The following is a 26,294-nucleotide window of genomic DNA, read 5'->3' on the forward strand; positions in this document are numbered from 1 at the left end:
GCTCGATGTGGAGGAGGTTGAACTGGAATCGCAACTAAGCCTGTCATTTCTCTTTGTATATTTTTAAGTAATTACTGCGTTCGACTCTATCCCTGTATCCCTGTATCCCAGTATCCCATATTGGGGCTCCATCCACTGCCCAGAATCGCCGCATCCCACTGCCCAGGACTTCCTGCAATGCAATCCCAGGCTTTAATCAGCGAGCCTGCGGCCAGGCGGAGGAGGGCTCCCCTTAAAAGCGAAACAAAACGGAGGCCACTGGTGGGGGACTGGAGTTGAGCTGAAGCACTCGCATCTATATCTCCAACTGTCTAACTGGGCTGGGCTGCATGTGGGCTCTATGGCGGTAAATCTTTATAAGCGCGAATAATTGGTTTCCTCATTTAATGCGAATGGCTGGCGCTAGCAGGGTAAAAGGGCAGAGCGGCATTGCAATCGCCATAGAAAATGCCCCACAATAAACATTTCTTTTGCCGCTTTGCCCAACATCCCGGCTCAGCCGGCTGTCGGAACAAACAGCAGGAGTCATAATATTGCAACAGCATCGGATGGGTGAAAATGTACTGGGTTGAGTGGGTCCAACGAGCACAGACGAGGCGTCAGCTTTGAGAAGCGGGATCGGGATTGGGGCTGGAAAAGAAATTGCTGGAAAAAATTAATTGCATTTTCATTATGTTGACTGACAAAGTCAAAGGGGAGCGAGCGGCAGCGACTGGAGCAGACAGACAAATGACATGGATATAGGCGCTTATTTTGTATCCATCCAAGAGAAGATGGTTGCCTAGGGAAGGCATAAACTGTCGTTGGCTTCAACTTGGCTCAGGGCATTACGTAAACGAAAGTAGACTTGGGAATCGGGTTAAGGGCTGGCAATTTGGAAAATAATTTCTTAAACTACTTTTGTTTTGCACAAGCTAACGTCCCAAACTGCGCGAATCTCGAAAACAGCTTTTCAGCTAAATAGCATTAACTATGGAGCCCAAAGAGTGCCGAACTCTTATCTCCATAAGTTCGTCGCCACTTTGTTGATTTCACCAGCACAGGTTTCCATGAAGACAACTCAAAACTAATCACTGATAAGCGAACAAGCCATCACATGGTCTCCAAAGGGGTTATGTGCACGGCAATGAGATCAGCACGAAAATTGGGCCTCCGTGGTTTCGCAGTCCAAGAGCCCAAGGGCCCCATTCACCGGTATGTGACCCCACCCCGATTGGGAAAATTATGATTCAGCAGAGCGGTTAGACTGATGACTGATAGGCAGAAAAAAGAAATACTACCGCAGGGCAGATAACAAATCAACGATATGGGCTACGATACAACTTAGCTGGATAACTCCACTGCCCCCATTTTACTTTCTGGCTTTTACCTTGAAATGGCACTGGTAGACGGGTCGGGTTTGATGTAAACGGGTGTTGTCGAAAGTAGAATAGAAGAATCTCACAGCAGATTGAATGGAACATGTGATAAGCCTGCTATTCTACTTGCCAAAGCCACGCCGATCGTAGACAATCCTCAAGGATAACTCAGAACACTTTAATCCACCAAATATATCAATCGGTCACCACACTTCGGAATCACCAGGAGCCACTGGAGCAACTGGAGCAACAACTACGACTCGAGCGCACTGCGCACTTCGGAGTTCAATAACGAAATAATGACATATATTCATAGATATTGCTTTTTATACGATACTCCTTATCTGGCGAGCGATTTTTATTTGCTTTACCTTTGGGTGCGAAAGTGTGAGTGCGGCCAGATAACTGGATTTGGATTGGGACTCTTATCGATATCATGGCGAGTGAGTGAGTGAGTGAGTGAGCAGTGGGAACCATCGACTGCTCTGCAGGGCAGATATGACGAACTTATGACGATTGTGTGCTGGATAAACACGTCTAATACTCCCGATAGATAGGGCAAACAGGTTGGGTCTCGCCTCGCGGGCAAATGGAAAGGGTTAGGGTCAGTACCAGGGAGGAGGAGGACCAAAGTCCCCAAACGACCATATCATCTTCATAGACCCGAGCGGTCGGAAGCTAGCAAATATAGGAACCGCAGAGCGACAGCTCGGAGGCTATAGAAATTGTGTAAAAAGGTCGTCGATAAGGAAACCCAAAACGTATGTTTGAGGATGTGTTGCCGATCGGCGATGTACACGCTTCCACTGAGGAACCTACCAGGCATATTTTCGAGATAAGATAAAGACGGGCACCTTCGATACATGCCGATCGCATGAGCGCTAGTCGGAACGAGATGGCTGCCGCTGTCCCGTCGCATTCGGGAATTGAAAATTCCCATTCGATTTCATGGGATAATCAAATATTGTAAATTTCCAATATGCCTATATGGTGTCGGTGAAGATCCTAATCACCGACAGTTTTCAACGTAAGCTAAGTGCTAAGCCTCCAGCTGATAGTAAGGGTGCCATCGAGCGTAGGGGTTGAGCTCTGCCCCGTTGCTATTAACCCACATTTCTTGTCTTATCAATAGGTTACCCAGCTATTTCCGTCTTAGACTGTGACTAAGTATGTCGTTATATAAACCAACTGTAGCCACATGGCCATCAAATACTAATTCCAGGTAAGCAGGCGACGAATTTCTTATTTCACGATTTCGCTGCGCCCAGCTTTCTGGCGCTCTACAAGTATGTGGCCATATCTTATCTCGATTCAAAGTAAAAATATATGCCCACATCGACATGACCCCTTTGGCTCCCCGACGAAGTTCCTTCGCGCCGATAAGCCATTAGTAAACTTCTTGACTTGGAACCTGTCCGGGTCACAAGTTTCACAAGCAGTGCTTTCTTTCTGCAGCAAAGATATTAGAACCAAAACTAGCTATACTTAGAGGGCTCCTGATGCAGTTGCATGGCTAGTAGTCACAGTTTTGCAAGCTTATAAGTATTTCCCCATTGATAGCACACCGATAACTGGCTCGAGTATGGTGCTTGCACATGTTACAAAACGGGGAAACCGCACCACAAGTGCAGCTTACGAAATATAATGTTCTTGTCTAGCATTTCCTTAATGACCGCGCCGTATTAGCAAGCGCCAAGAATTTGATGAAATTTTCCATTATCAACTCCAATCTGGGGTATTCCCACATAAAGCTGATTAAAATCTACGTGCCACGTTGGCCATGGTATTCAAAACTCCCATCTCTGCCGAATCCAAACGCCGAACAATGACACATTCAAAATGGAAGTGAGAACTTGACAGAATTGGGAGGGCGAGGAAAAGTCGTCAATAAAAAAATAATAATTTCCGCTCCAGGTGAGTTGATTTTCAATTTCCGGGCAAGTAGAGAGAAGCACAAAAATGTTTCACCTCCCGCAACACAAATGCGATTCAAGAGATTAAAGGGCCAAAGGTCGTGGACCGCTAAAAAGTCACACACAGCACGAGCACATTTCACCTGCGGCAGCTTGCAATGAAAAATCGTTTAATGACACCATTCACACAGTCGGTTCAGTTCGGATCCGGTTTTCCCCGGGGGTGCGACTCCCATCCACGTCCTTCTGACTAGGCTGCCTTGGCGTAGTCATTTCCACAGAGCCAGTCTGCCATTTTGTCAGTATGCCAGTTTGCCAGTTTGCCAGTTTGTCAGTCTGCCAGCCCGGTGAGAAAACGGCCGTAGGCAACAATTGCAGCGTAAAAATGGGTGCCACATTGTGGGGCTGGGGCAGGACATTCCCGGCAGGCAGCATCATTTGTCAGACTGCCGGCACGGCAATTAGAACTGCCTACTGCAGCTTCAATCAAGTTGCAGGCAGCTCTCGCCGAAGACACTGCCCGCCGCTCAATCATACTCTATATCAAAACCTATCCCCCATCAATCATCCGAGAGGCTCCCGATCTCCTAGTACGAGCCATCCCTCAATGCAAATGTGGATGATCAAAACTAACTCTTCCCTCGAGCGACACCTGCCGGCCAAATATTACTTTAGTGACTGTAGTGACTGTACTCTCGGTGCGCTGACTTGTTTATATACCTTTCCAATTTATATTATATTCGATCGCCGAAGGCTGTTTTAATTTAGAGCCGTTCATAGGCCCCGATAAGATATATGTATGCGTACATACCTGCGTACAATGCTGTTGCCGCGTTCCACTTTTAAAGAAAGATTTCGATTTATGATTAGGCATTTGGACATAGGCAAACAAGCTATGCACCCAGCGCAGAGATAACGTCGCAACTCGAATTGAGCTGGGGGCGCCGATAGACGACCAGGGCAAAGTTCGGAAGGTGTAAATACTCCACCTCCTGGCTGGGCCTGGACAAGTCCTGCTCGCTCCGTATCACAGACTCGCCCTCTCCAAGCGTTTGCTAATTGTCCATGCATCTCATGTGTCAATTTCGCATTTGGCCAGCAATTTTAATCAATACACAAAAACCGCACGAAAGTCAACCAATGTCCTCACCGAAGCTAATAGGCGTGGTCAAGCCAACCGCCCACTCACCTTAGGACCGGTGTGCCCCGTGTGCCGAATGACCTCGGAATGGGGGTGTCCGTGGCGGAGGGCGGAGGACGGACGGCGGAGGACGGCGGTAGAGAGGCAGGCACTTTGGAATGCCGCAGCACGTAGAGCTCGTTAGACATTTTCTTAAGCTAATATTTTCACAGCGCACAGCGAACACGGACGTCGACGGGATCGAGGATTAGAGCAGGAGTCGAAACTGCAGGCGGCGGAGGAGGACGGCCAGCCAGGAGGAGATTATTCAAATGATTGGAAATTATCATGTGCTTGCATCCATTTTCGGTCCAGCCAGTGGCCGGGCTCTATTCTCGATGCTTCCTGGTCCAGGTTCGGTGTGCAAACAACAAATTGCATTTGTCATCTGCTGCATAAATAACGAGATAATACCGTAACATAATAACTGTCAATGGGAGCCCTTCCACCAGAGATGCAGTCGTGAATGGTGGGTTAGGAAGCCTGCTACCCGAATTCTGGAGGGAGGGTATCCGTGTAGACTTAGGGTCTATTTAGGAGTTGCTGATAATATTGCTAAAATCCGAAAATGAAAAAAAATATTTCAAATTTCAGGAAATCAGTTGATTACAACTCCATCAGATTCTATTTATTTTTCGCACTAGGATGTCAGCTGTATGAATGAATGAAGCTGTATAAAATGAATTAGATTTTAAGCCCTGGCGCAATTTACTAATAAAGCAGTCCAAATTTCCTAATTTCTTGGTTACAAGCGTGTCACGCGCTCATCTCTTCGAAGGGCCAGGCACGAAGTCCATCACCAGGGGTGATCAAGGTAATCTACTCGCACGTGAGCGGCTCTCACTCTGTCAGTGGGCGACAAATGAGAATTTGTATCGTCGATTTGCATATTTAATCAAAATTAACATGACCGATAAAATCAATTACACTCACAGACACAGGCGACTGCTTACACGGCTGCATCTGCATGTGCATGTGCATGTGCACGCACACAGGAGCGACAATTGCATTAGGACATTTCGTCCTGCGCCGTTCATCTCGCCTCGTGTCGTGTACGCCTTTCGGTTCGTTTGGCTCTCCAAATCCTTTTTGCAGGCGAAATCTACGACCATGTCTCGCTGGCAAACTGTGTGTAAACTGCAGTGCCCTCACTCCACTCAACGGCATCTGCAGTGCTGCATTGTCACAGACACCTTGCCCCCCAAAAGGGGCGCTCTCAGAAGGCTTATCCTGTCCAACATGCTTAAATTGTTTCTTCCTGTCACACTGATTTTACTCGATTTATTTCATTTCGACTTGGGTGCTGCTGCTCTGTCTGCTGCTCTGAATTTATTTTTATGCCCTGCACTTACGGGCTTTAAAATCTGAATAAATATGCCAAGGGTGCTCGAGGTGAGCTGAGATGGCATTTAAATGTATTTAATTGCATTTCACATGCAACCCAAACTATGATATTCTATTCGAAATCCTTTAACACGCATAAATATTCATGGGGCTACCGAAAGCCCCGCAGCCGTAAACCCAAAGCCGGCCCAAAGCGAATTCCGTGCATTTAATTAAGTTTTCAGTGCCCTTATCCTTGCCCTCCTCTAAACAGGTCGCACTTCCATTGAGATCCGAGAGGTGAAGTTGATTTTTCTGTTCGATATTTCTCGACAGACAAATTAATGCCAATTGCCGGCGAGCCTTTGGACCGGCTTGAATCGGATGCCTGCAGGTGGTAGGTCGGATTGCGGGAGGTCCTTCGGGGAGTGGGTGGGTGGTTGGTCTGTGGGCTTTCATAAATTCGCATTGATTGCGTTCAATTAAAATTCAGTTATGCTCCGACGGCGCTTGGCAGTTACAAGGGAATATTTTAATTAATTTTCACGCGCTCAGCATAAAATTTCGGTGCCAAACCAGAGGCAAATTGTGTGCACATTACGATGTTGTTCTCGTCTGGATTATGGAACACACCAAATGGGTTACTGAGAAATATGTATTTCAAGCCAGCTATGTCAATAAAATGAATACCATTTTTCTAGAAGCATGTGAAGGGCTTTTAATAAGATGTGTCTAACACGCTAGTTGTAGCACATTTAATATCATCATTACCAATGATTTTAAAGCTTAAACTTGTTGTTGATTCAGCTCTAGATGCGGGGCTTCCCTCATCGGCAGGGAGCTACCCCATTAAATCCATCCATCTATGTATATGCGGCATTCATCGACATCATCACCGGCCCGACAAGCCTCATATACATAGATACTTTGTCTAGCATTTCAATTGGCAAACACACTTGAGCTCTGACGCTACACGAGGTCGGAGTCGAATGCCAACGAAAAAGATACCGCACCATCCGCTAAAGTAAACAGCAACCCCGATTCGCGGCGAGGTCTATGTCCTGACAGGGCCCAAAAGCCTTTCATCTACTTCAGATGAGTAGCAACAACAGCTCGATACGCAAACAAGGACAGGCCAACAAGGCGCCGAAGTGCGATTTTCGAAAATGGCAAAAGTGTGTTTTCCAAATCAGACTTTTCAAGGCCAACCCATCCCGGCAACACTCGCGCTGGGAGTCCAGGATGTGGGTGGCGTAAATGCATCGCAAACTTTGTAGCAAGTCTTCCATGGACGCAAATTGTCGCCCTGCGACACGACGCAGAATGTCTGAATGTCAGATGTTGATTTTTCAAATTATTTGCCAGGGCTGCCCGAAAATGATGATGCCCCAAAATGGCGGTGATGACTTCGGCAAGACTGTTGCCGCAAACTCTTTACATTCACCAAACACACATTCATCTGCTTATGGGGGCACGGCAACGAGTATCTGTCTACAAATGGAGATATTGTGGGTGCTTATTCTAAACTTTGCCTGGCTCAGTCCGTCATCCACTACGTCGTGCTCCAAGGAGAACATATATAGCTCAGTTGTTATGTTCGGCCCGACGGTTTCAAATGGCACACAACTAATAGGTTTTCCGTCGGCGTAGACTTAGCCAAACTGTTCTGTTTGGCCTGGACAAACTTGCTTGGATTTCTTGTCGAGCTTCTGCTTGGAGCAAGCTCTTATAGGCTGGTTATTTGTTTATAAATAGTTTAAACATACATCGCGGCATGCGTGAATGCAAACTTTCCAGACTTTTGGAGGCAATACACTTTGAGGTTTCTGATAACTTAAAATGCCCCTAGTGTCGTATGGGCAATCTCTCTCCAATGAGAAGTAAACAAATTAGCACGAACATAATAGGATCGCATGAGAACGTAAAAACCACAGTGATTAATTAAGCGCTTGGAAAAAGTTGTCCCCGCTGCGCGCCAATTAAATAATTTACCAAAAGTCAAGCGTGGCGCAATGCCACCGGGCACTTTTTTCTTGCAACGCTCTCCTGTTTTTATATTCGTTTGCAGCTAATCTATGCAAAGTTGGCAGCGCTCACAAAAACTATTATGCAATTTCATTGAAAGTTGCAGTCGAAAAGCCGCGCATAAAAAATCCTAACGAAGGACAACAAGAGATCCGAAAGTTTTCCCGGTCATAACGAGTCAAAGTTGCAGTTCAGTTGATGAACTCGCCGGGCAGCGTCCGGCGTGGTCCCACATGCTCTCGATGAGGAAACAGGACCCCGTGCCGTCCCCGTTCTCAAGGACTCCCTTTACAGAAGCCTGTCAATTTAAGCCGCTTAGATGGACTGAAGCTGCCTTTTTGGGGAATCTGCATTTGCGACAGTGCACATGCGTTATATTTATGTATATTATTTTCCAGTTCTGTTTACCGCTCTCGTAGTCCAAAATGTACATACACGTATATGGAGCACCAAAATTAATTATCATGCCACCACAATCTCAGACACAAAAAGGGCTAGCGGAGAATCAGCACGAGAAAATCAGATATATCATCATCAGGGCTATATAATATACTTTTTCTGTCAGGATATTTTGTTCTTTACAATTAATTTATATGGCTATCAAAGATAATTTATTTGTTGAGCATTCTGAAGCATCGATAGCTAGGATAAGAAATATCAGATCCTAAAATACTTAATTTAGTCTTCATGATTTCACGCAAGATTTTATTTAATTTTACAAGCAATACATGAGGTGTTTTAAATTAAGGAAATGAACGAAACGAGAACAATATTTCACCGCGGTAGCAAATTGCTCTATAAGGACACGCAAAAAGTTTGCCGTATCCCTGGCCCTTATGTTTGCAGATTTCGGGGAAAAAGAGGGAAAGTCATGAATACAAAATGTGCCGCAGCTTTTGGTTTTGCGGCTCAGTTGGCCGATCTTCTGCCCATTTCATGGGGCACCAACCCCCGCCCCTCCTCCTGGCATCACACATGGCAAAACTCATTTCATGGGTCACGAGCTGCAATCATCACAGCGATTCGCAGGGTAAAGAGGAAGTGGCCGACAGAAACGGCCCAAAAATTGATTATGGCAGCCACACTGCAAAGCCAGAAGGAGGACTCCGGCAGGGAAAAAAGAGAAAAGCACAACCGAGCAACTATCATCAAAATCCTATTAGTTGGATCTCTGGCCACGGCCGGCCCTTTTGGATTGTCCTTGTCCAGTTGCCTGAATTTTGTCAGCGTTTATTTGGCAAATTAATTCCCCAAAAGGTAAGCCAAACTTGCGATTTGAAACAATCATCGAACCCCATTCTCATTCTCCGTGCGCCACTCCGCTCCACGCAACTCCGAAGTCCTTTTCGTCCTTTTGCGTCCTGCTGCAGCTGTTGTTTGGCCCAGCAGTGAGAAAAGCAGACCGTTGGAGCAGCAGCACCAGCCAAACCTGCCCAAAAAGGGGTGCATGGCTCACCGTTAATGGACCCCTTCGAAAGGGACAATGGCTACGCCAGTGGGAAAAAGAAAAGCCCGGACACACAATTTGTGACAATTCCTTTTTGCGGATTAATATTTGCTCTTCCCCACCGGGGAACTCTCTCACCGGTTGCGCCTTTATTTGTCTCGCTGCCCTTTTCCTGTTTGCCACTCCACTTCATGCAAATTAACTTGCCAGAAATTTTGCAGGATTTGGCTGCCTCGGAAGCCTGACTTTCAATTGGAATTAAAGCCGGACATTCGGTTGGGCTATGAGTTTTAAGGGACAGCCAAAGGCAACCCTTTATGGACCTTTTGGGCAGCAGCTCTGATTACCGCCCGAGATTTTTGTTTCATTGTTTTAGGACTTAATTATAACGCAGCGTTCTGTATATTCGGATAAGCCAAATATTTAATCTGCTTTTGAAGTACTCAAAGCCAAAATGGGAGGAAATATTGTTGGTATTTTCAATTTCTTGATTGGATCAGAGCTAAAAATTGTCAATATATTGGAAATGGAAACTCAAGTCTTAAGTCTCAAAAACGGTTTACAAATGGCATCAATAAATTATTTTTCTTATTCTTCACATCCTTGCTGATTGCCCTTGCATTTCTTCGCCACTTTTTTGAAAGGCTTTCAAGGGACCAGACGGTTGCTTTGACAACTATCCTGATATATGGACTTCAGCTTGGCCACGTCCGAGAGACTCTTGGTTTCCTCGGACCTTGGACCTAAGACCCCAGTTGACGGACAGTAATTCCCTGAACTTGCCGCCTCAGCCTTTTCTGTAGCTTCTACTTTAAGAGTAAAAGTTAAGGTTAGTTGGTTGTTTGTGCACCTGGTTTCGCAATTCGTCGCCCTTTCGGCAGTCGTTTCAACAGCCAAGTGTCCACATCGACACAACTCCGCTCTTGGCTGATTTGTTTTCACTGAAGACTTTTCCCCGTCTTTCCCACCGCAGCCATCCGATCTGATCCGCTGTGATGCGAAGCTGAAGATCGATGACGAAATGGAGCTGGCAATTCGACTGCGAGAGCTCAGCTGGCGGACTACTGTTCTCTTGGCTGCCCCACAATTGGCCAACTAACCAACGGTGCGCGATAACGATGACGATGGGATTGCGAAATATTCGCCAGCCACTCAAATCAAGTTTTTCCGCCAAACGAATGCCGCGCAGAAAATATGAAAATGCAAGTGGTTTCATTCAGTTTTCATTCACTGCTCGCTGACGCTGGTCGGTTGGCCATTCCTCGAATATCGACCACCAATTTGGGTTCGGATTAGTACGGCGATGGCCTGCTGGGAACTGATTCTGCTGCTAGTGGTGCTAGTGGCACCTTGCCTAGTTAGAACCGACGATGGATTTCTGAAAGAGTCGCGTAAGTGCTAGATCGGCCAAGGAGGATGCTGTTACTTATGTTGCTAGGAGAGCTAAATCTGAAGTCTGCTTGTTCTTAGACCCAAGTCCCGAAACAGTTTTAATACCCCCGTACAGTTTTTGGCTAACACATATGTGACTAACCCGCTTAGCAGCTGGAACTCGATGTTCAAATAGCGCCAAAATCATTGCACCACTAAACCGGATTTGTTTTTCTGAATTCTCTGTGTGTGTTTTGTTTGCCTTACTCGCACTCCCCGCACTCGATCCGAAACCAAATCCAAGTCCGAATCCAAATCCAACATGATCTGAACAAAATTCTAACCCAACCGCAGCAGATTACATCAAAGAGTGCAGGATAGCCGACAAGGACTTTGTCAACTGCTCGACCCACAGCATCCAGCAGCTCTTCGACAAACTTAACGATGGTGGGTAGCGTCCTGCGGTGAGGGTTCTGTGTTGACCATGTGGTACCGATTCATAGGCATTCCCGGGCTCACCAGCATCAAGAGCTTCGATCCCTTCTATCTCAACCGCATACGGATCACGCAGGGCAACAGCAACGCGATCAACCTCAAGGTGGAGCTGGCCAACGTCAAGATACTTGGGTTCGGGCACACGAACGTCCTGGAGAGTCAGTGAGTGCGAGCTTCTCCATACTGGGTCGTATTCTGCAAGACAAGCATTCTCTTCAGGGTGTTTAAGAAGGACTACAGCTGGAAGACCACCTTCACACTGCCCCAGATGAAGCTCCAGGCGGACTACAGTCTGTTCGGTCGGATCCTGCTCATCCCGCTCAACGGGAAGGGGCAGGTGTTCCTGGACGCGGAGAACATGACGGTCACCATGCACACGAAGACGCGGCTCTACTCCAAGGGCGGGTTCACTTTCTACAACGTGACCAACCTGCACGTGGACTTCAAAATGGATGGGCTCAAGTCGTATTTCTCCAACCTGTTCAATGGCAATAAGCAATTGGGTAAGTAGCTGCATCTCCAGACCCACACTCTGACCACTTTTGGAACGCCTTCGCTCCCAGAGGACAGCACCAACAAGTTCTTCAACGACAACTGGCGGATGCTGGCCGATGCCCTGTACACGGTCATCACCCAGACCATCGAGGACATTCTGCTGGATGTGCTGAAGAAGATATTCCACTTCATTCCGGCCAACTTCTTTGTGAGCGACATCCCGACGCCGGAACAGCTTTATGGACGGGCCAAGCCGAAGCCGAAATGAGGAAATTGTCCGCAGAATTTGGGAGTGGGGATCCTGTGAGAAGTAGCCAATAAAGTCTGTGGAAAAACTTGAAGCGAGCCTTCTAAGGGCAGCATACATGGATTGCTGGTGAAATGGTTTCCTGCCTGCTCTCAAAGGCATTAGTGTCGGTCAACTGTTGCCTTAGTCCTGGTGCAGCCGTCTGGTAGGGTAGAGTGGAAAACTAATGGCGGCACCTTAATCAGACATTGTTCGGCCGTGTCCTGGAAATATATCAGGATAGCCGTCACTGCGCAGACAGTCGGCAAACCATGGCTAGGATCGACCATCGACTCGACTGGGTAAAAAGTACACAAAACCTGTATTACACAATTGCACTCGGCAAATAAAGCCGTAAACCGGCGGCAGGAGGTGGGTTTTCCAGCTGAGGGTAACCGCACATATGGCAAAGTCAAAACCGGAACCAGAACCAGTAGCAGAGAAAAAGGCCGCGTGTTCAAATTAATTGCCGCAAAAACAGTCCCAGACCCCAAATTAATTTAAATTTTTTGTGCCTGCCTGTACTTTTTTCCCGGCCAATGTATTGCAGCCTGCCAATAATTTGCTGCAACTGCTGATGCTGCAGCCGCAATTAAATCGTTTGGCGCAGTGGCAGCCATTACAAATGCCAAACAATTAGTTTAAATTTAATGCGCAATGCATTTCGGCATTTTAGTTGCACAATTCTGCGGTTTCTGACGCCCCTTTCCGACCTCACAGCTCTCATTTTTTCCCAACTGCAAGACGAGCCAAAACCAAAGCGACAAATCCCGTGCGTGATTGCAATAAATTCGGTGGCCCCTGGACCGAAGTCAGTCCAAAATGCAGTGTGCACACGAGGTAAGCAAACAGCAGCACGATCCGAGACCCAAAGAACGGAGGGGCTACGGCCCCCCATCCAAAAGGACCACCAGTTGACAAAGGAGGGCAAAAAACCCAGAAGACAAACACGGAAGGAAGCTTCCCTGGGTAGGGGTATTTGGACCCAAAGTGCGGAAACAGTCACCGTCGCCGAAAGTATTTCAATATTCCCAGCCAATGTTGTTCAATATTTGCTGTGACTGTGCATCGGCCTTACCCCCTTTTCGGCGCTTCTGTAATCCCCATCCGCGATCTCTTTTATTCGGCCTAAAAGTATGTGGCAAGTGCTTAAAGGGTCCCAGTATCAGAAATATAAGTTTGTGCCTTTACTTTGGGCTCTCCAAATGATTTTAATCAGGGCTATTAAAGAATGACACGGTTACATTCGGCAAACCGTTGCCCAATTAAGCATTTGAGTACTTTCTCCAAATTTACTTGCACTCCTCTGCTATTTATTAGTTAATGTAGAATAAAATTTTATCTTTACATGTTTATCTACATAAGAGGCAAGTAAAGTAGAAATACACTCAAAATTTTTCAATATTCAATGCCCACCTAAAAAGTAGGTGCTTAAAAAATTAATGTTTCATACATTAAAACGCAGGTTCAAAAAATATTGTTGTTTTCATAGCTTTTGGTACTTAACATATTTTTAAATTATGGTTGAACTACTGTTCCTTTTAATTTTCGTTAAGAGCAGTACAATTAATTTGAGAACCTTATGTTTTCATGGAGAAACTAAAAATATATATACATATCGAAAGGCAAATCAGTGACGCACACAAGAGAACGCTATAGTCGAGTTCCCCGACTATCAGATACCCGTTACTCAGCAGGTGAAAGTGCGAACGAGAAATTCCAATTTGTTTCTGCCACACCGATAGAAATTGGAACAAAAAATAATAAAATTAAAAAAAAATAAATAAAATTGTTTCAAAAGTGTGGACCTTAGTGGGCGTGACAGCCTCTAGAAACAAATTATGTCTATGTCTGTGGAATCTGCATACTTAATCTCAGATTACGAAGATCATAAGGACGGTCATGGCCAGATCGACTCGACTATTGATCCTGATCAAAAATATATATACTTTATATGGTCGAAAACGCTTCCTTCTACCTGTGACATACGTTTCAACGAATCTAGTATACCCTTTTACTTTACTAGTAACAGGTTTAACAATAAGTCCACAACACATACAAATCCAGTAAACTTAACTTTCCGATGTCATGCAGATATGCCCTTGACTAACGGCCCCATTAGAAGCCATAAATTAACTATTTAATTATAACGTCGACTTCAATGGGCAAATTAATTAATACATAATTTCAAATTAAATGCTGTCATTTCATCAGGGTTAATTCTCCGGCAACATGCAACATGGCCAACAACAAAGCCATAAAAATGTGCCACACAGGAGTGCATGAACTTTAAAGCCGGAATAATACGAATTTATGGCCAAATAATTGCAATCTCATTAGGACACTCGGCCGGCAAACCGAAACACGGACATGACACCAGCTCCAACCGGGCCAATTTGCCATGTTAAAATAAATATTCGCATTTTGTGAAATATTTAACAATAATTGAGCGTAAAATAATCGCCCAGCCCCCAGCCCCCGGGCCCAAGTCCCCTGCCCCTCTGCTCCAGCGGAGATAAAGCCGTGGAAGAGCCCAGACACGGTCAGCTTCGATACTGCGCTCCCAGCCAGCAACACCCTGCATCCTGCATCCTGCATCCTGCATCCTGCGACCAGCAGGCAGCTCCCAAAGGCCAAGTGCGTTAATTGCAGTTGCCGTTGCACAGGACACGGATTGCGGCGACAGCGACAATTGTAATTAAATAGACACCGCACAGGACCTCTCCCCACTCTCCCCACTCCCAGTGCGCCAGCCCTGCGTCGTCCCTGGTGAAGTGTAAAGGGATGATGGGAGCGACGGCCAATCGGTTGTGCGGAATGGAAGTGCCAGGATAAGGATTCACCGACGATTTCAGACCATATGCCATAACGTGCCGATTATAAGTAGATAGGCGTGAGGCACTTTCTTTTTGACAATCTAAAGCCTTCGAAGGTCATTTTAAAGACATTCATTTTCAAACTTAAATGACAATGTAATTTGAAGGACCAGTGTGTGCTCTCCTCTGTTGATCAATAAGCCCCACTGTGCAGTCGTGTTGGCCGTTTATTGAAAGTTATTGAGATGTTGGCATTAATTTTGCATGTGCGCGTAAGTGGAAAATAGAACGCCGACTATTTTGGAGCGCGTTTAACGAGCTCCACCGCTTTAATGCTAATCTCGTATAAATAAACAACATTTCGGGCGAATCGATGACCAGGCCATTAGGCCAATTGCTGGTCATTGTCATTTGGATTGCAGCAAATTCGAATGAATTGCGCGATAAAGAGGCCCCGCCAGCCCCATCACCATTCCGAGTGTTTGGCTTATTTGCGAATTTTGTTGACACTCAGACCTCCCCAATCGCAAACGGAACAAGCAATCAAGGAGCGGCAGCAGCTTAGCATACTTCCGCCAAGGATAACAGGAGACGCCCAAGGATGCCGGCGGCGGTCGCTCGCCTTACAAGATTTTATTTACACCTTCTGCGAAAATGTTTACACTTCAACAGGCAGCGGCAATAAGAGGAGGAAGCCGACCCCCGCCACGCCCACCGCTCCTCGGCGAAATGCTGAAATGAGCAATATGTAAACCTCCAGGATGCCAACGGCAGATCCCCAAACAATTGAAAGTGGATTTCCACCTGGCGAAAAATTACTCAAACTGAAAGCTAAAAAAACTCATAAAAATAGGGAAACTGCTAACGGCCCTTGAATAATTCCACGACGTAAGGGGGATGCCAACTAGGACACGGAAGAGAAGCCATAAGGAGCGTTGTCATGGCGTAAATTTATGTAAAAATTTGTAGCAATTGCAATAAGTTAGTCCACGCCTTCCTCACTCCATCGCCATCGCCATCGCCATCGCTATCGCCGGCGGCACTAAGGAGCATAAAATTTGCGTGCGAGACCAAATAAATTCTTTCGATTCCAGCCAGTTTTTATGCGCATTTTAAGTGTGGACCGAGGCGTCGTGGGACCTCCGGGGACTCCCAGCTGAGTTTGTAAGACCAGGGATATCACTTTATTTTAAATGCATTAAGAACTTTGGCAAAAACTGATTACGAAATTCGCTCAGCCTTTGTTTGCCGAGCCCTTCATGATGTCTGAACCCGAGTCAGAGATGCGATGCCAGGACTGTGGAAATTAACTCTCAGCTGGCAAATGCCTCGGAGTGCAAATATTGAGCAACGTCGAATGTTTTTCACCGCCTCAATCTCCTCAAAACTCACTAGCCCAAGGAATCCCAAGGAATCCCAAGGAATCCCAAGGAAGCGGAGGACTCTATAGGATTCACTTGGGAAACTGTTGCCCACTGTCGTCGCCTGTTATTTTTGGCAATCTGTTTGTTTGTCGATTGTCTGTCAGTTATGCTACTTATGCCTCTTTCTTTATTCTATTCCCATCAAAAGTCCCTCGGCTCGGCCTGATTTAATAAGAATCCTTTTCCCCCGCAATCCACTTTTTCCTCGCAATTAACATAATTTTATGAGTGGATTTTCATAGTTGAACAATCTTCGGCCCGCGGCATTTGCGAAAACTTTAAATTTCAATTCACTTAAGCTCTTGTGGGGGAAGAAACTTTCGCCAGGCCATTGAACCCAGGACGGTCACAATTTCGCCATAGGTCTCCGAATATACAAATATCCAATTGATAGACCCACAGAGACTTCAAATATAGTTTAACACCCTTTCCCCTTTCTTTTTGCCGACAGTAATTACCACCCGAGGGCGTCATTAGCATTCCACTTGTGTGCGGTGCAAATGCTGTGATTTCGATTGCTGATCGCCGACCAGCGAATCCGAACGGACCGTGCTAACCCACAGATCCGAGACCGAATTCACTCGATTTCGGGGTTAAGGTCTTGGGAAGACCCTATTAAGATGTAGCAGGCGTCGCTGCACGAAAGAGTTATGATCTAACCGAGATAGAAGACTTCGCGGTAAATCATGGCTACCGGGGGTCGTCGAACCCACATAATCATAACTGGCTTCTGTCTGTCATAATTGCCAAGAATCTCTAATTGCGCCTGGGAATTATTGCCCGCTCACGTGCAACTCATCAATATTCCCCACTTCCAGCGATCGATAAGCTACGCGTATCTAACCCAATTTTGCAGTGCCCAATTCGCGTTCTTTTGTTGGGAGCGATCGAGCATTCGGACTAGCTCAACTGAATCTATTTTCTGGCACAATGTATGCGCCGGTTATTCCAGGTTCAAGAAGAACTCTATTTAAATGCAATTTGGAAACGGATTTTAACCGCCAGCAATAGAATTGGGTTTTATTTTGGCACTTGGCACCTGATGTGAATATGAGATTTGGGCCCACTAAAACTGAACCCCCGCCCTGGAAGCCCCAGTCCAAGAACCCAAGTCCATCTGCGACAATGTGACAATAATAATTGATAACCTTAAAGTCGAAAAAGTCGAAAAGCGAACTCGCTTCCAATTCATTCGGTGGACAAACGTCGAAGGTGAAGCGAACCAAATGAATTCAATAAAAGTCACTCAAATGTCGATAATTGAAATGCGTACACAAGACCAGCCACAGCAAATGCAGAAAATAAGCACCTCAACGGCGCAGAACAGCAGGAAAATTAACATTTTTATATAACAAATTAAATTGGACAATTCGACCGAATCGAAAGCTGCATAAATTTCATTTGCAGCCATCCGTTGTGGGAAGGACATCAGCTGGGCAGTGGGATATGAACGCTTTCGGCCAACTCGACAAGCTGCTAGCTGCTAGCTCCTAGCGACAAACCTGCGAGTTGTTGAACCCACTGGCCAAACGTATCTATTATTCAAAGTAACGCTCTGACGTGTACTGGTCGCGCAATTAAGTTCGCGCCCCGAAATTAAGTACTGAACGGGAATTTCAAAGGGGCCGCGCTCTTCTAAGTTATTGCACTTTCCTACTGGAGATTTATAGCGCGATGCGAGCTCGCTTAGATATATGATGTGGGTAGAAATTTTGCTTATTTCCCTCTCATCGGGTGACTCACGGGCTTCAACGCGACTTCAGCTGCTGTCAACGACTCTCGTCGCGAGCGATGTGCAGTGCATCCTTAATTACGGATTCGATGGGCAGGGATGCGGGATGCCAGGAGTGCCCCTCTAGGACTGTGCCCCGCGAAAAATGTTAAATATTCGCAAGTTTTTATTATCGCGCTCAAAGTTGTGGGAAAGTTCCTTCCCTGCAGTCGTACGCCTTATTACGTGGCCTGTTTGAGTAATTTGAGATAGTTAAACAAGGGCCAGGCATGCGGCTGTGCACTGAGGGAAAATGAATTGAAGAATAAGTGCACTGCCAATTCAAGAGCTGAACGACGCTAGTGCAAGCAGATCGCTCCAGATCTCGGTTGGCAGATGTAGCTGTGGGACCACCTCCCCTACTGGTATCAGCCCAATCAACTCGACGGAATATGCATCTCCGCTGTGCTCCACACACTCCCTAAATCATTGTCGTCTGTTGCTCATCAGCAGCCCCTCCGACGCCATTATCATCGTCATCAATTGCGCCGCCGGTGGCTGCCTGCAGACAGCTTGTCACCGTCGGGTAAACATGCGAATTTCGCAGTCGAGCAGGCAAACACGTGACAAGCGGCTAAGGAGGATTGCTGGGGGCGGTTAGATGGGTGGATAAGGCGAGGCGACAATGACGACGTCAATGGTGCGACAAAAGGCAGCTTGAATACTAAAACCAGTAAAACAGGCAGTGTTGGACGCGCAGCAAAGCTTTATTGGATCTCCGCCGAGCAGGAGATACCATGAGGAGCATGTGGGCGTATATCTTAGCCGAGACTGAACCGCTTCAGGTTGTCGAATCCCTTGGACTTGTCGATGCGGCCGTAGAGGGCCGTCCGTGCGATCATGCCGGTCTTGTGCGTCGAAACCAGCATGCCGAAGCGGAACTTGGACTCCGGCAGGAAGCTGGGCAGCATCTCCTCGTCCACCTTGTAGTTGGTCAGGCCGTAGGTGCCGCTCCGGATGGGGCACTCCTTGAAGAGGGTGCCGTGCTTGAGCAGGTCATCATACAGTACGCGCAGCAGCGGATCCGAGTTGCGCTGCTTCAGGACCTTGCAGAAGTCGAGAGTACGGTTTAACAAGGTGGAGTAGTTGCCCTTGTCCGTCTCCAGAGCAAAGTCTATCAACAGCTGCACGTCGTCTATGTCCTGGTGCATCTTTATGTCGAGGTTCAGATTTGACTCGCCCGAATCGTTTTGCAGATCCACCTTTATGTCCAAGATTTTCTCGTTGGCCTCCACGTCAATTTTCGTGAGGATGACCTTAAAAGAGCGCTGGCGACGGCAATCAGAATTAATCAGAACTCTGTCCACATCCGGACCAATCCCGTTCCCCCCAACTCACCCACGCTCCAGTCAAGGGCATGAGCACCACCAGAATCACGGCCACGGCACAGCACCTTTGCATCAACTCCTTGCGCATCTTGCTCCAACTATCCACTGAGACTAGCTCTTATTAAATTAGTCAGTTTTTATATGAATGCAATTAAAATTAGTCAGGCTCCACTGGGCGACAAAGCGCTCCGAACATTAGGCCCAGCGACGTGGTCGTGGTGAATTAAGTCAACTAAGTGGGTGGACTTTGGAAAAGCATTCAGCTGTTTCGAAACGTAGTCAATTTCCGATAAGATCGAACTCAAAATCGCCCAGCCCATTGGCATATAAATACTGCGTCGCCTAACACAGCCAGACAGTGAAGTCAGTTAACTGCAATTGGTCCATAATGTTGCTGTATACCGCGGTGCTGGTTACCGTCCTGATGGCCATGTCGCATGGCTCCCAGGCCGAGGTGAGAGCTCGTAGAGTGGCAGTAGCGCCCTGCCACTGGACTAATCCCTAGACTGGCCCTTATTCCAGAAAATGATGAGGCCCAAGTTCAAGGACATCAAGATCTGGAGCGACGAGAAGTTCGTCAGCCACAAGGTGGTCTACGACAACAGCGACCCCCATCTGAACTTCTCCATGGAGGTGCACCAGGAGCTGCACGACGTAGACATCCACCTGGAGTTGCGCATCAGCAACAAGCAGGACCCGTACTACACCACCAACCTGAACACCACCCTGAACGTCTGCCGCATCCTGGGCTTCGCCAACAAATCGCCCGTGGGGCGCTTCGTGCACGGATTCATCCGCGAGTTCGGCAACATCGTCGATAACTGCCCAATCGCCAAGGTGAGTGAAGCACTCCTGTCGGGGTTCCAGCTGACCCTCCCCCACTCTCGGTCACGTTCTAGGGCCGATACCATTGGCATCGCATTCATTTAAAACGCAATTTACAGGGCTCCTACTTCATCAACAAGTTCTGGTGGCCAGAGGACCCAACCACCGCCATGCTGCCCGAGCTAGAGTTCGAGATCGTCTGGCAAGCCCATCACCTCGACGCCAGCAAGAAGCGCACCCTGATCATGAATGACCACTTCGGTGGGGACTTCGTCGTCCAGGACGTCAATAATCTGAAGCCCGGCATCTTCGCTATGCTGCCCAAGATCGCCTAGAAGCTCTGCTGGGCTCATTCCTGCCCCGTAATGAGCAACCCAGCTTAGTCGCGTGTCCCAATGGTATTTACTTAATGTTATTCAGTGTCACTTGGTGTTACCTAGAAAGCAAGCAAATAAAGCTGCCGCAGAAAGAGCAAACCCATAATATTGTTTAGAGAACGCTATAGTCGAGTTCCCCGACTATCAGATACCCGTTATTCAGCTGCTGGGAATGGAAACGAGAAATTTCGACATTTTTCTGGCATATCGAAACAAAAAGAAATGAGATAGTCGAGTTTCCCGACTATCAGATACCCGTTATTCAGCTTTCGGAAGTGTGAACGAGAAATTTCAACATTTTCTGGAATATCGGTAGAAATTGGGAAAAAAATAATAATATTAAAATAAAAAATTTTAAAATTGTGGGCGTGACAGTTATTGCCCCGTTTGTGGGCGGTAGGCGCTACGTCTATATTTCTGGAAGCTGCATGCTTTATCTCAGCATTCTAACTTTTGTAGCTGAGATACGGACAGACGGGCAGACGGACGGACAGATGGGCAGACGTACGGAAAAACGAACATGGAGAGTTCGACTCGGCTACTGATCCGGATGAATAATATACATATATACTTTATATGGTCGGTAATGCTTCCTTCTGCCTGTTACATACTTTTTAACGAATCTAGTATACCCTTTTACCCTACGAGTAGCGGTTATAATTATACATTTACATTACATTATGCTTTTTACATATTTTTTAAAAACGTGTTATAATATATTCGTTGAGAGGTATGTAACAAGTAAAGGTTTTATAAAGGGTAAATATTCATGCCAAGGCGGATAGGTCCGTCTGTCCATCTGAGTGTCTGTCTGTCCTATAAAAGGCGGTTCCAGAAACTATAAAATGTAGAAAGTTGAGATTACTCTACGAGTAACGTGTATAACAAATGCAAATAGTTACTAGTACCAAAGTCGGATTGTTGAATTCGAGAAGAAAGATCGAAATCTACGTGTACATAAGTTTAAATTATGGATTTTCCAACATCCATTATTTACATAGTCTATCCAAATAGTAAAGTGACACCCGAGTTCTACACAAAGCCATAATCAGAATTTGCATACAAATTGCATTTTAATCTACTCCGAAAAATGATTTCAAAACATAACTGTCGGATAACTGCGCCATAACTTTAAAGTTGTACTAAGTAAAAATTTTCCTAAATTACAATTACTTATTTAATTGAACAAAGACATTGTTGTTTGATTTGCTATTTAAGTATTGAAAAAAGCTTCAAAAATGCTTGTGAAGCTCATATAATTGGACCAATTGTCAGATTCCCGCAAAACCATCAATGTCAATTAATTTTTTTATATTATTCACGTGCTGCTCTCGAATTTCGACACTCGTCGATTTCGTGTTTTTGAAGCATTTCCAAATTGAATTAAAATGGTACGGATTCGAGAGAAACAAGAGGCCCACAACATCAAATTATTATTCAATATAGTCGCAACGAAATGTTTGTGACTTGTGCCATGCCTTTTGTGATCGGACAGTGACAGTTTGCGAATTTTAAACCGCTTTTAGCTATTTTTTGCCCTATTGAAGGTGCCACTTGGTATGATTTATGCGAGTTTGAGTTTGCCGAGCTTTGGATTTGGTTATTTGGTCATTTGTTGATTGGCATATTGATGCAGTGTTGCTGTTATTGAGGAAGCCATAAAACGACAGTAACAATGAGGAATGCTAAAAAGTTCTCGGCGCCGCTGCCTCTGCCTCTGCCTCGTTATCTGACTCGATGATTCCCAATAAAATTTTCAATTTCAATTACCGGGTATAATAGGTCCGGAATGGAAATACAAATCTCTGGACAAATCTGCAGCAAACAACTTTTATCAATTACCCGACCAAAAGCCACCAAAAAGAGGTGTAAAAGGTAAATGTCTTTGTGCTAAGCTCCCGACTCTGGACCACGCTCAACCCAATCCGCACAATGCATTTGTTTTCACTTTGTTAAACTCGTGAAACTTTATCCCAGCCAAGAAAAAGTTCAGGGGTCAAGCCAGCGGCCATTTAAGCTCCATTAGACAGGCACACAAAGCGACATAACGCCCCAGAACCCAAGGAGCAGCCCGGTGTAAGGAAATTCATTGTCGAAGTCGCCCAGCTGTGCCTCCTTCCTCAGCTTCAAGGACCCCAAAGGGTTCGCCCCCTTATCTGATTACAGCCCAGTAAATCTTGAAAAATTGCCATTCAATGCTAACGTTTTAAAAACATTCATCAATGGGTTGGCTGCGACTCAGACCAAACAATGCGAATTTCTCTAACGCGCCTTTGAGGTTGCTGCACTGTCAAACAATAATATTTTCAGCTTGGTTGCGTGGTAATCCAAAAGCCGATTTCACCAATTTTTCTCTCAGTGAGCGTCAGAGCCGCACATATGCCACCGAGGCCAACAGCCCAGCTGAGGAGCACTCCAGCCCAGCCAGTCAAATCTTCCCATTTGGCTAATAAATCCTTGAGCAGCTTATGGAGCAACGTCTGCGCATAAATATTATGGCTGGCAACTGGTCAAGAGGAAGGACGCTGCCGAAGTACGAGGAATGGAACCGGATGGAACTCGGATACGTCTCGTCTGCTCCCCACATCCCACCATTTCGAAGCTACTTCCCTATGACAATTGAGCTGTGCATTCCGGACTCGCCTCGAACGTGTTAAGTAATACCCTATTCCAGATGGGAATATGCGTTCACGAGTAACCAACCACCGTCGGGTGCAATTTGTCTACATATTCTGTCATCTTTATCGGTTTCCGATTTCAAATATGCAGATTTTTCTTTGGTGAAAAAAACCGCAACATGTTCATGCTGTCACTTTAGGTATCATTACAAAGAAGTCCAATATTAGCTGAAATAAAAAGTAATATTAAAACTGGGTGCGTAATGCTTGTTATGGGTCTTGTAATAAGGAATAATTCGAAATAAGTCCTGGACCCTAGTTGGCTTATTTTTTAAGAGGAAACACAGAGCATTGAAACCTCGCTTTGTTTTTACAAGAAGTTCCCCTGTTCCCAACCGGAATTCTTGAGCTGACATTGGATTTCGGTTGACTGTCGTGTTGGTATGCCTGCTGTGGATTTCTTTGCCTTCTGCTATGGTTGTTGCTGATTTCTTAAGTATACTCGCTGCCCTAAAAGGATATGCAAATTGTTTGAATAGTAAAGGACATGCTAAACAATTTCAGAGCCTCGAGTCTCTAGTTTAACAAACAAAAAAGGAAACTAAGCTAAACAAAACATTTCTCTTTCCCAGCTGGCGAATGTATATATATTTTGGCTTTGCTTTCTGTTGCCGTTCATCATTGCTGCTTTTTGTTGCGCATTAAGTTGTTGCCAAAGGAACGGAGGACATTCACATAGCTGGACACAGTGGCTGAGGAAATGTTTTAGCATTTCACACTAGCCTGGTATAAATCACAGATCCCCATGTTATTAGGCATCCAATTCCTTTTTCCAATGTCCACGACACGGAACTGTTGCTCTGCTGTAGGTTTATTGAATTCGTTGATAATGCCAAGGGCAGTGTGGACACTTTGGGCGGAGAGCTTTTATTTTCGGGCAATAAATTTCCTGTTTCCAGAGCTTACTCCAAACAATTTCTAGCGCATTTAAATATTATACAAAGCCAATGCCCTGTTGCGGTGGAAGCGGGTTATTCTAACTAAGTTTTAATGTTCTCTGCAGTACAGAGCCAGATTATTTTATTTACTCACCTGAAACCACAATCAGGGCAAAAACAAGCTCCCATTTCTTGTCAAGATTTAGTAACTCCCAGTGTTTGAAAATGTTCGTTTAAGAGCGCTCGAAATCCAATACAAGTTTTCCAGAGCTTTAAGATTTCCTATGCTAAATAATTTTCAAGAAGGGGTTAGAGTCTGAAGGGAATACTCCTTCTTTTTGTGCTTATAATCGGCATCGATGGCTAAATGCAGGCAATCTGGCGAATGACAACAATAAGGGTTGGCCGCCTAACGTATTTTACCTTTTTGCTGGCGGCGTTTTGGTTTTTCCGTTTCCCTCAATTGCTGCCCAGTCTGCGGACAAAGTTCCCTGAAATGCAATTTCGTAGCGAGCAAATCCGATAAGCAATTTCTTTAGGCTGGAGATTGCATCTTTCGAGTTCCATTAAGATATAAAGAGCTATATGCGACGGATCTGAGCAATTAATGGGCACAAAGAAGTAAATGTGGATTGGAATATTGTTAACAGAACATAACCCCAGTCCTGAACTGTTTCCAAGCAGATATGCAAGCCACAATAGGGCCAAAAAGTATCCCCTTTTCATTGCCTGTTATCCTTGGCTTTTTGAAACGACGAAGATTATGATGACGTGCCGTCGCCAAACCGCACACTTTATATATGCACACATTCATCGCAATATTTGTTCACATCCAATAGATTCAAGTATCTGGGGCTTGGTCGCTCCATCCCTTCGTGAACAGCAGCACATTTACGTACAGTTCAAAGATCAAAATGAATATTTTATTTGATTTGATTCCTGGCTGCCTGACTGCTGAGTTTGGCTACAAGAAAAGCATTTTTGAGCGCTCAATCTCTTACATAATAAACTCCAGGGATAGGGCCAATTGTCTGCCGCCTTGATAATGCGCGGATTCCCGCTTGTCGAATTGAATATGTAGATGTGCGTGGGTATGCCTGTGAAAATGTCTTAAATGCTTTAAATAATTCCACCACAAAGAACCCTGACTCATCGCAGAAGGAATTCTTTTTCGAAAATACCTCCAGAGGAGGACTTCAATACAATAATCTGATTAGGTAGTGCACTGCTTATATTTCTATTGGCAGTCCGCCAAAGATTCTATCTTAAGCGCCCAAGCCCATACTTATCCCTGAAGCTGATTGATCAGCGGCGCTGCCTCGCGAGTAGCTCCTCCATCCTGCGCCTCATCGTTTCCGCCTCCTGGCCTCCGCCGAGGAAGAGGAGGCAGTGGTGTGGTGGATGCGGAGGCGGATGAAGCCGTGGTAGTGGTGGCAGAGGAGTCGGTGGTTGTGGTCTACTGCCCTTCTGGATAAACAGGAAACATCCAACCACGGTAAGAAACATGATCGAGAAGCGCATATGGAATGTAACTGAGGCAACTAGCTTTTATAGGAAATAAGGATAATGGTACTTAAACAGGAGCTTGTATAATAAACTAACAGGCCAACTAGTTTGTTAGCTTTAACTATGGGTAGTGTTGGAAATGTTCATTCAGATGGACAAATTATGTGTGCCATATAGTTTAAACCTTGGTATTGGGGCCTAATAGACATAATATATGTAATAGATTTCCGGAAATGTGCGCGTTGCTCAACCAAGTTTCCGGATACATTCATAAAATAGGTTCCCCTCCAAGCGGAAAGTACAACTGCTTAGCATGCAATTCAGATACGTTCTGCTCTTGGCGCTTTTCAGCTGCCTCCTGCTCGCCCAGTAGGATTACAGCGTACTAGGTGGTAGTAGTACTAACACTGAAAGCAACTCGGACACCTCCACCGCCGCGTCCTCTTTCTCTGATTCAACTGAAGGATCTTCCAAGCCCGCCAAGTCAAAATTGATATTTTAACTAATTTGCAGATGCGTTACTCTGGGATATTCCACTGCTCAAAAGTAAAGAACATTGTAAGCATTTAAAATAAAATATAAAATATATATAATATTATTGAAAGGGTGTTTGTTTTTGATGTCTGTGTAAGGTTTCTGTTCTGGAAAAACAAATTTAAAGCATGAACACATTCCTTTCAAGCTTTTCAGTTACTATTAGGGTATCACAAAGTCTAAACCAAGCAAAGCTCGACTTCAATGTGTTCTATCAATCTACTATATATGGAGAAGCAATAACATTTTATCTGCGAATGCAAC

At 45.6% G+C, this 26,294-nt stretch overlaps 3 protein-coding genes and 1 long non-coding RNA gene across 5 annotated transcripts; 3 read left to right on the plus strand and 1 right to left on the minus strand.

Moving 5' to 3' along the window:
- Positions 1-2,753: 2,753 nt before the first annotated feature.
- Positions 2,754-4,870, plus strand: LOC113563899. Its single transcript, XR_003407680.1, has 2 exons — positions 2,754-3,272; positions 4,625-4,870. It is a non-coding gene; the product is annotated as an uncharacterized LOC113563899 (long non-coding RNA).
- A 5,643-nt stretch (positions 4,871-10,513) lies between these two features.
- On the plus strand, positions 10,514-11,912 carry LOC6544234 (circadian clock-controlled protein). Of its 2 annotated transcripts, none has more exons than XM_026977242.1 (5): positions 10,514-10,637; positions 10,972-11,064; positions 11,121-11,274; positions 11,332-11,615; positions 11,676-11,912. In XM_026977242.1, exons 1-5 carry the CDS (start codon positions 10,550-10,552, stop codon positions 11,873-11,875), a joined length of 819 nt encoding a protein of 272 aa, XP_026833043.1. In that variant the 5' UTR covers positions 10,514-10,549; the 3' UTR covers positions 11,876-11,912. The 2 variants fall into 2 exon arrangements, with proteins under 2 accessions (XP_026833043.1, XP_026833042.1); XM_026977241.1 differs by having other exon boundaries at positions 10,550-10,637; positions 10,975-11,064.
- A 6,682-nt stretch (positions 11,913-18,594) lies between these two features.
- Positions 18,595-19,324, minus strand: LOC6544235. Its single transcript, XM_001973715.2, has 2 exons — positions 19,243-19,324; positions 18,595-19,172 (listed from the first exon to the last, which is right to left on the minus strand). The coding sequence occupies exons 1-2, from the start codon at positions 19,318-19,320 to the stop codon at positions 18,666-18,668; spliced, it is 585 nt and encodes a 194-aa protein (XP_001973751.1). The 5' UTR covers positions 19,321-19,324; the 3' UTR covers positions 18,595-18,665.
- Positions 19,325-19,522: 198 nt separating this feature from the next.
- On the plus strand, positions 19,523-20,527 carry LOC6544236. Its single transcript, XM_001973716.3, has 3 exons — positions 19,523-19,686; positions 19,755-20,069; positions 20,177-20,527. The coding sequence occupies exons 1-3, from the start codon at positions 19,621-19,623 to the stop codon at positions 20,390-20,392; spliced, it is 597 nt and encodes a 198-aa protein (XP_001973752.1). The 5' UTR covers positions 19,523-19,620; the 3' UTR covers positions 20,393-20,527.
- The last annotated feature ends 5,767 nt before the right edge of the window (positions 20,528-26,294 follow it).

This window comes from Drosophila erecta, unplaced genomic scaffold, assembly GCF_003286155.1.
Source record: "Drosophila erecta strain 14021-0224.00,06,07 unplaced genomic scaffold, DereRS2 tig00000021-arrow-pilon, whole genome shotgun sequence".
In the NCBI taxonomy this organism is placed as follows: domain Eukaryota; kingdom Metazoa; phylum Arthropoda; class Insecta; order Diptera; family Drosophilidae; genus Drosophila; species Drosophila erecta.

What these genes read in the sequence shown, in the direction of transcription:
- LOC6544235 (XM_001973715.2), bottom strand. Translation starts at nt 19,320, where the DNA reads ATGCGCAAGGAGTTGATGCAAAGGTGCTGTGCCGTGGCCGTGATTCTG. An exon ending in TGCCCTTGACTGGAGCGTGG is followed by an intron (nt 19,173 to 19,242) that starts GTGAGTTGGGGG and finishes TGCCGTCGCCAG; the next exon opens with CGCTCTTTTAAGGTCATCCT.
- LOC6544234 (XM_026977242.1), top strand. Translation starts at nt 10,550, where the DNA reads ATGGCCTGCTGGGAACTGATTCTGCTGCTAGTGGTGCTAGTGGCACCT. An exon ending in ACGAACGTCCTGGAGAGTCA is followed by an intron (nt 11,275 to 11,331) that starts GTGAGTGCGAGC and finishes CATTCTCTTCAG; the next exon opens with GGTGTTTAAGAAGGACTACA. An exon ending in CAATGGCAATAAGCAATTGG is followed by an intron (nt 11,616 to 11,675) that starts GTAAGTAGCTGC and finishes CTTCGCTCCCAG; the next exon opens with AGGACAGCACCAACAAGTTC.
- LOC6544236 (XM_001973716.3), top strand. Translation starts at nt 19,621, where the DNA reads ATGTTGCTGTATACCGCGGTGCTGGTTACCGTCCTGATGGCCATGTCG. An exon ending in CGCATGGCTCCCAGGCCGAG is followed by an intron (nt 19,687 to 19,754) that starts GTGAGAGCTCGT and finishes CCCTTATTCCAG; the next exon opens with AAAATGATGAGGCCCAAGTT. An exon ending in ATAACTGCCCAATCGCCAAG is followed by an intron (nt 20,070 to 20,176) that starts GTGAGTGAAGCA and finishes CGCAATTTACAG; the next exon opens with GGCTCCTACTTCATCAACAA.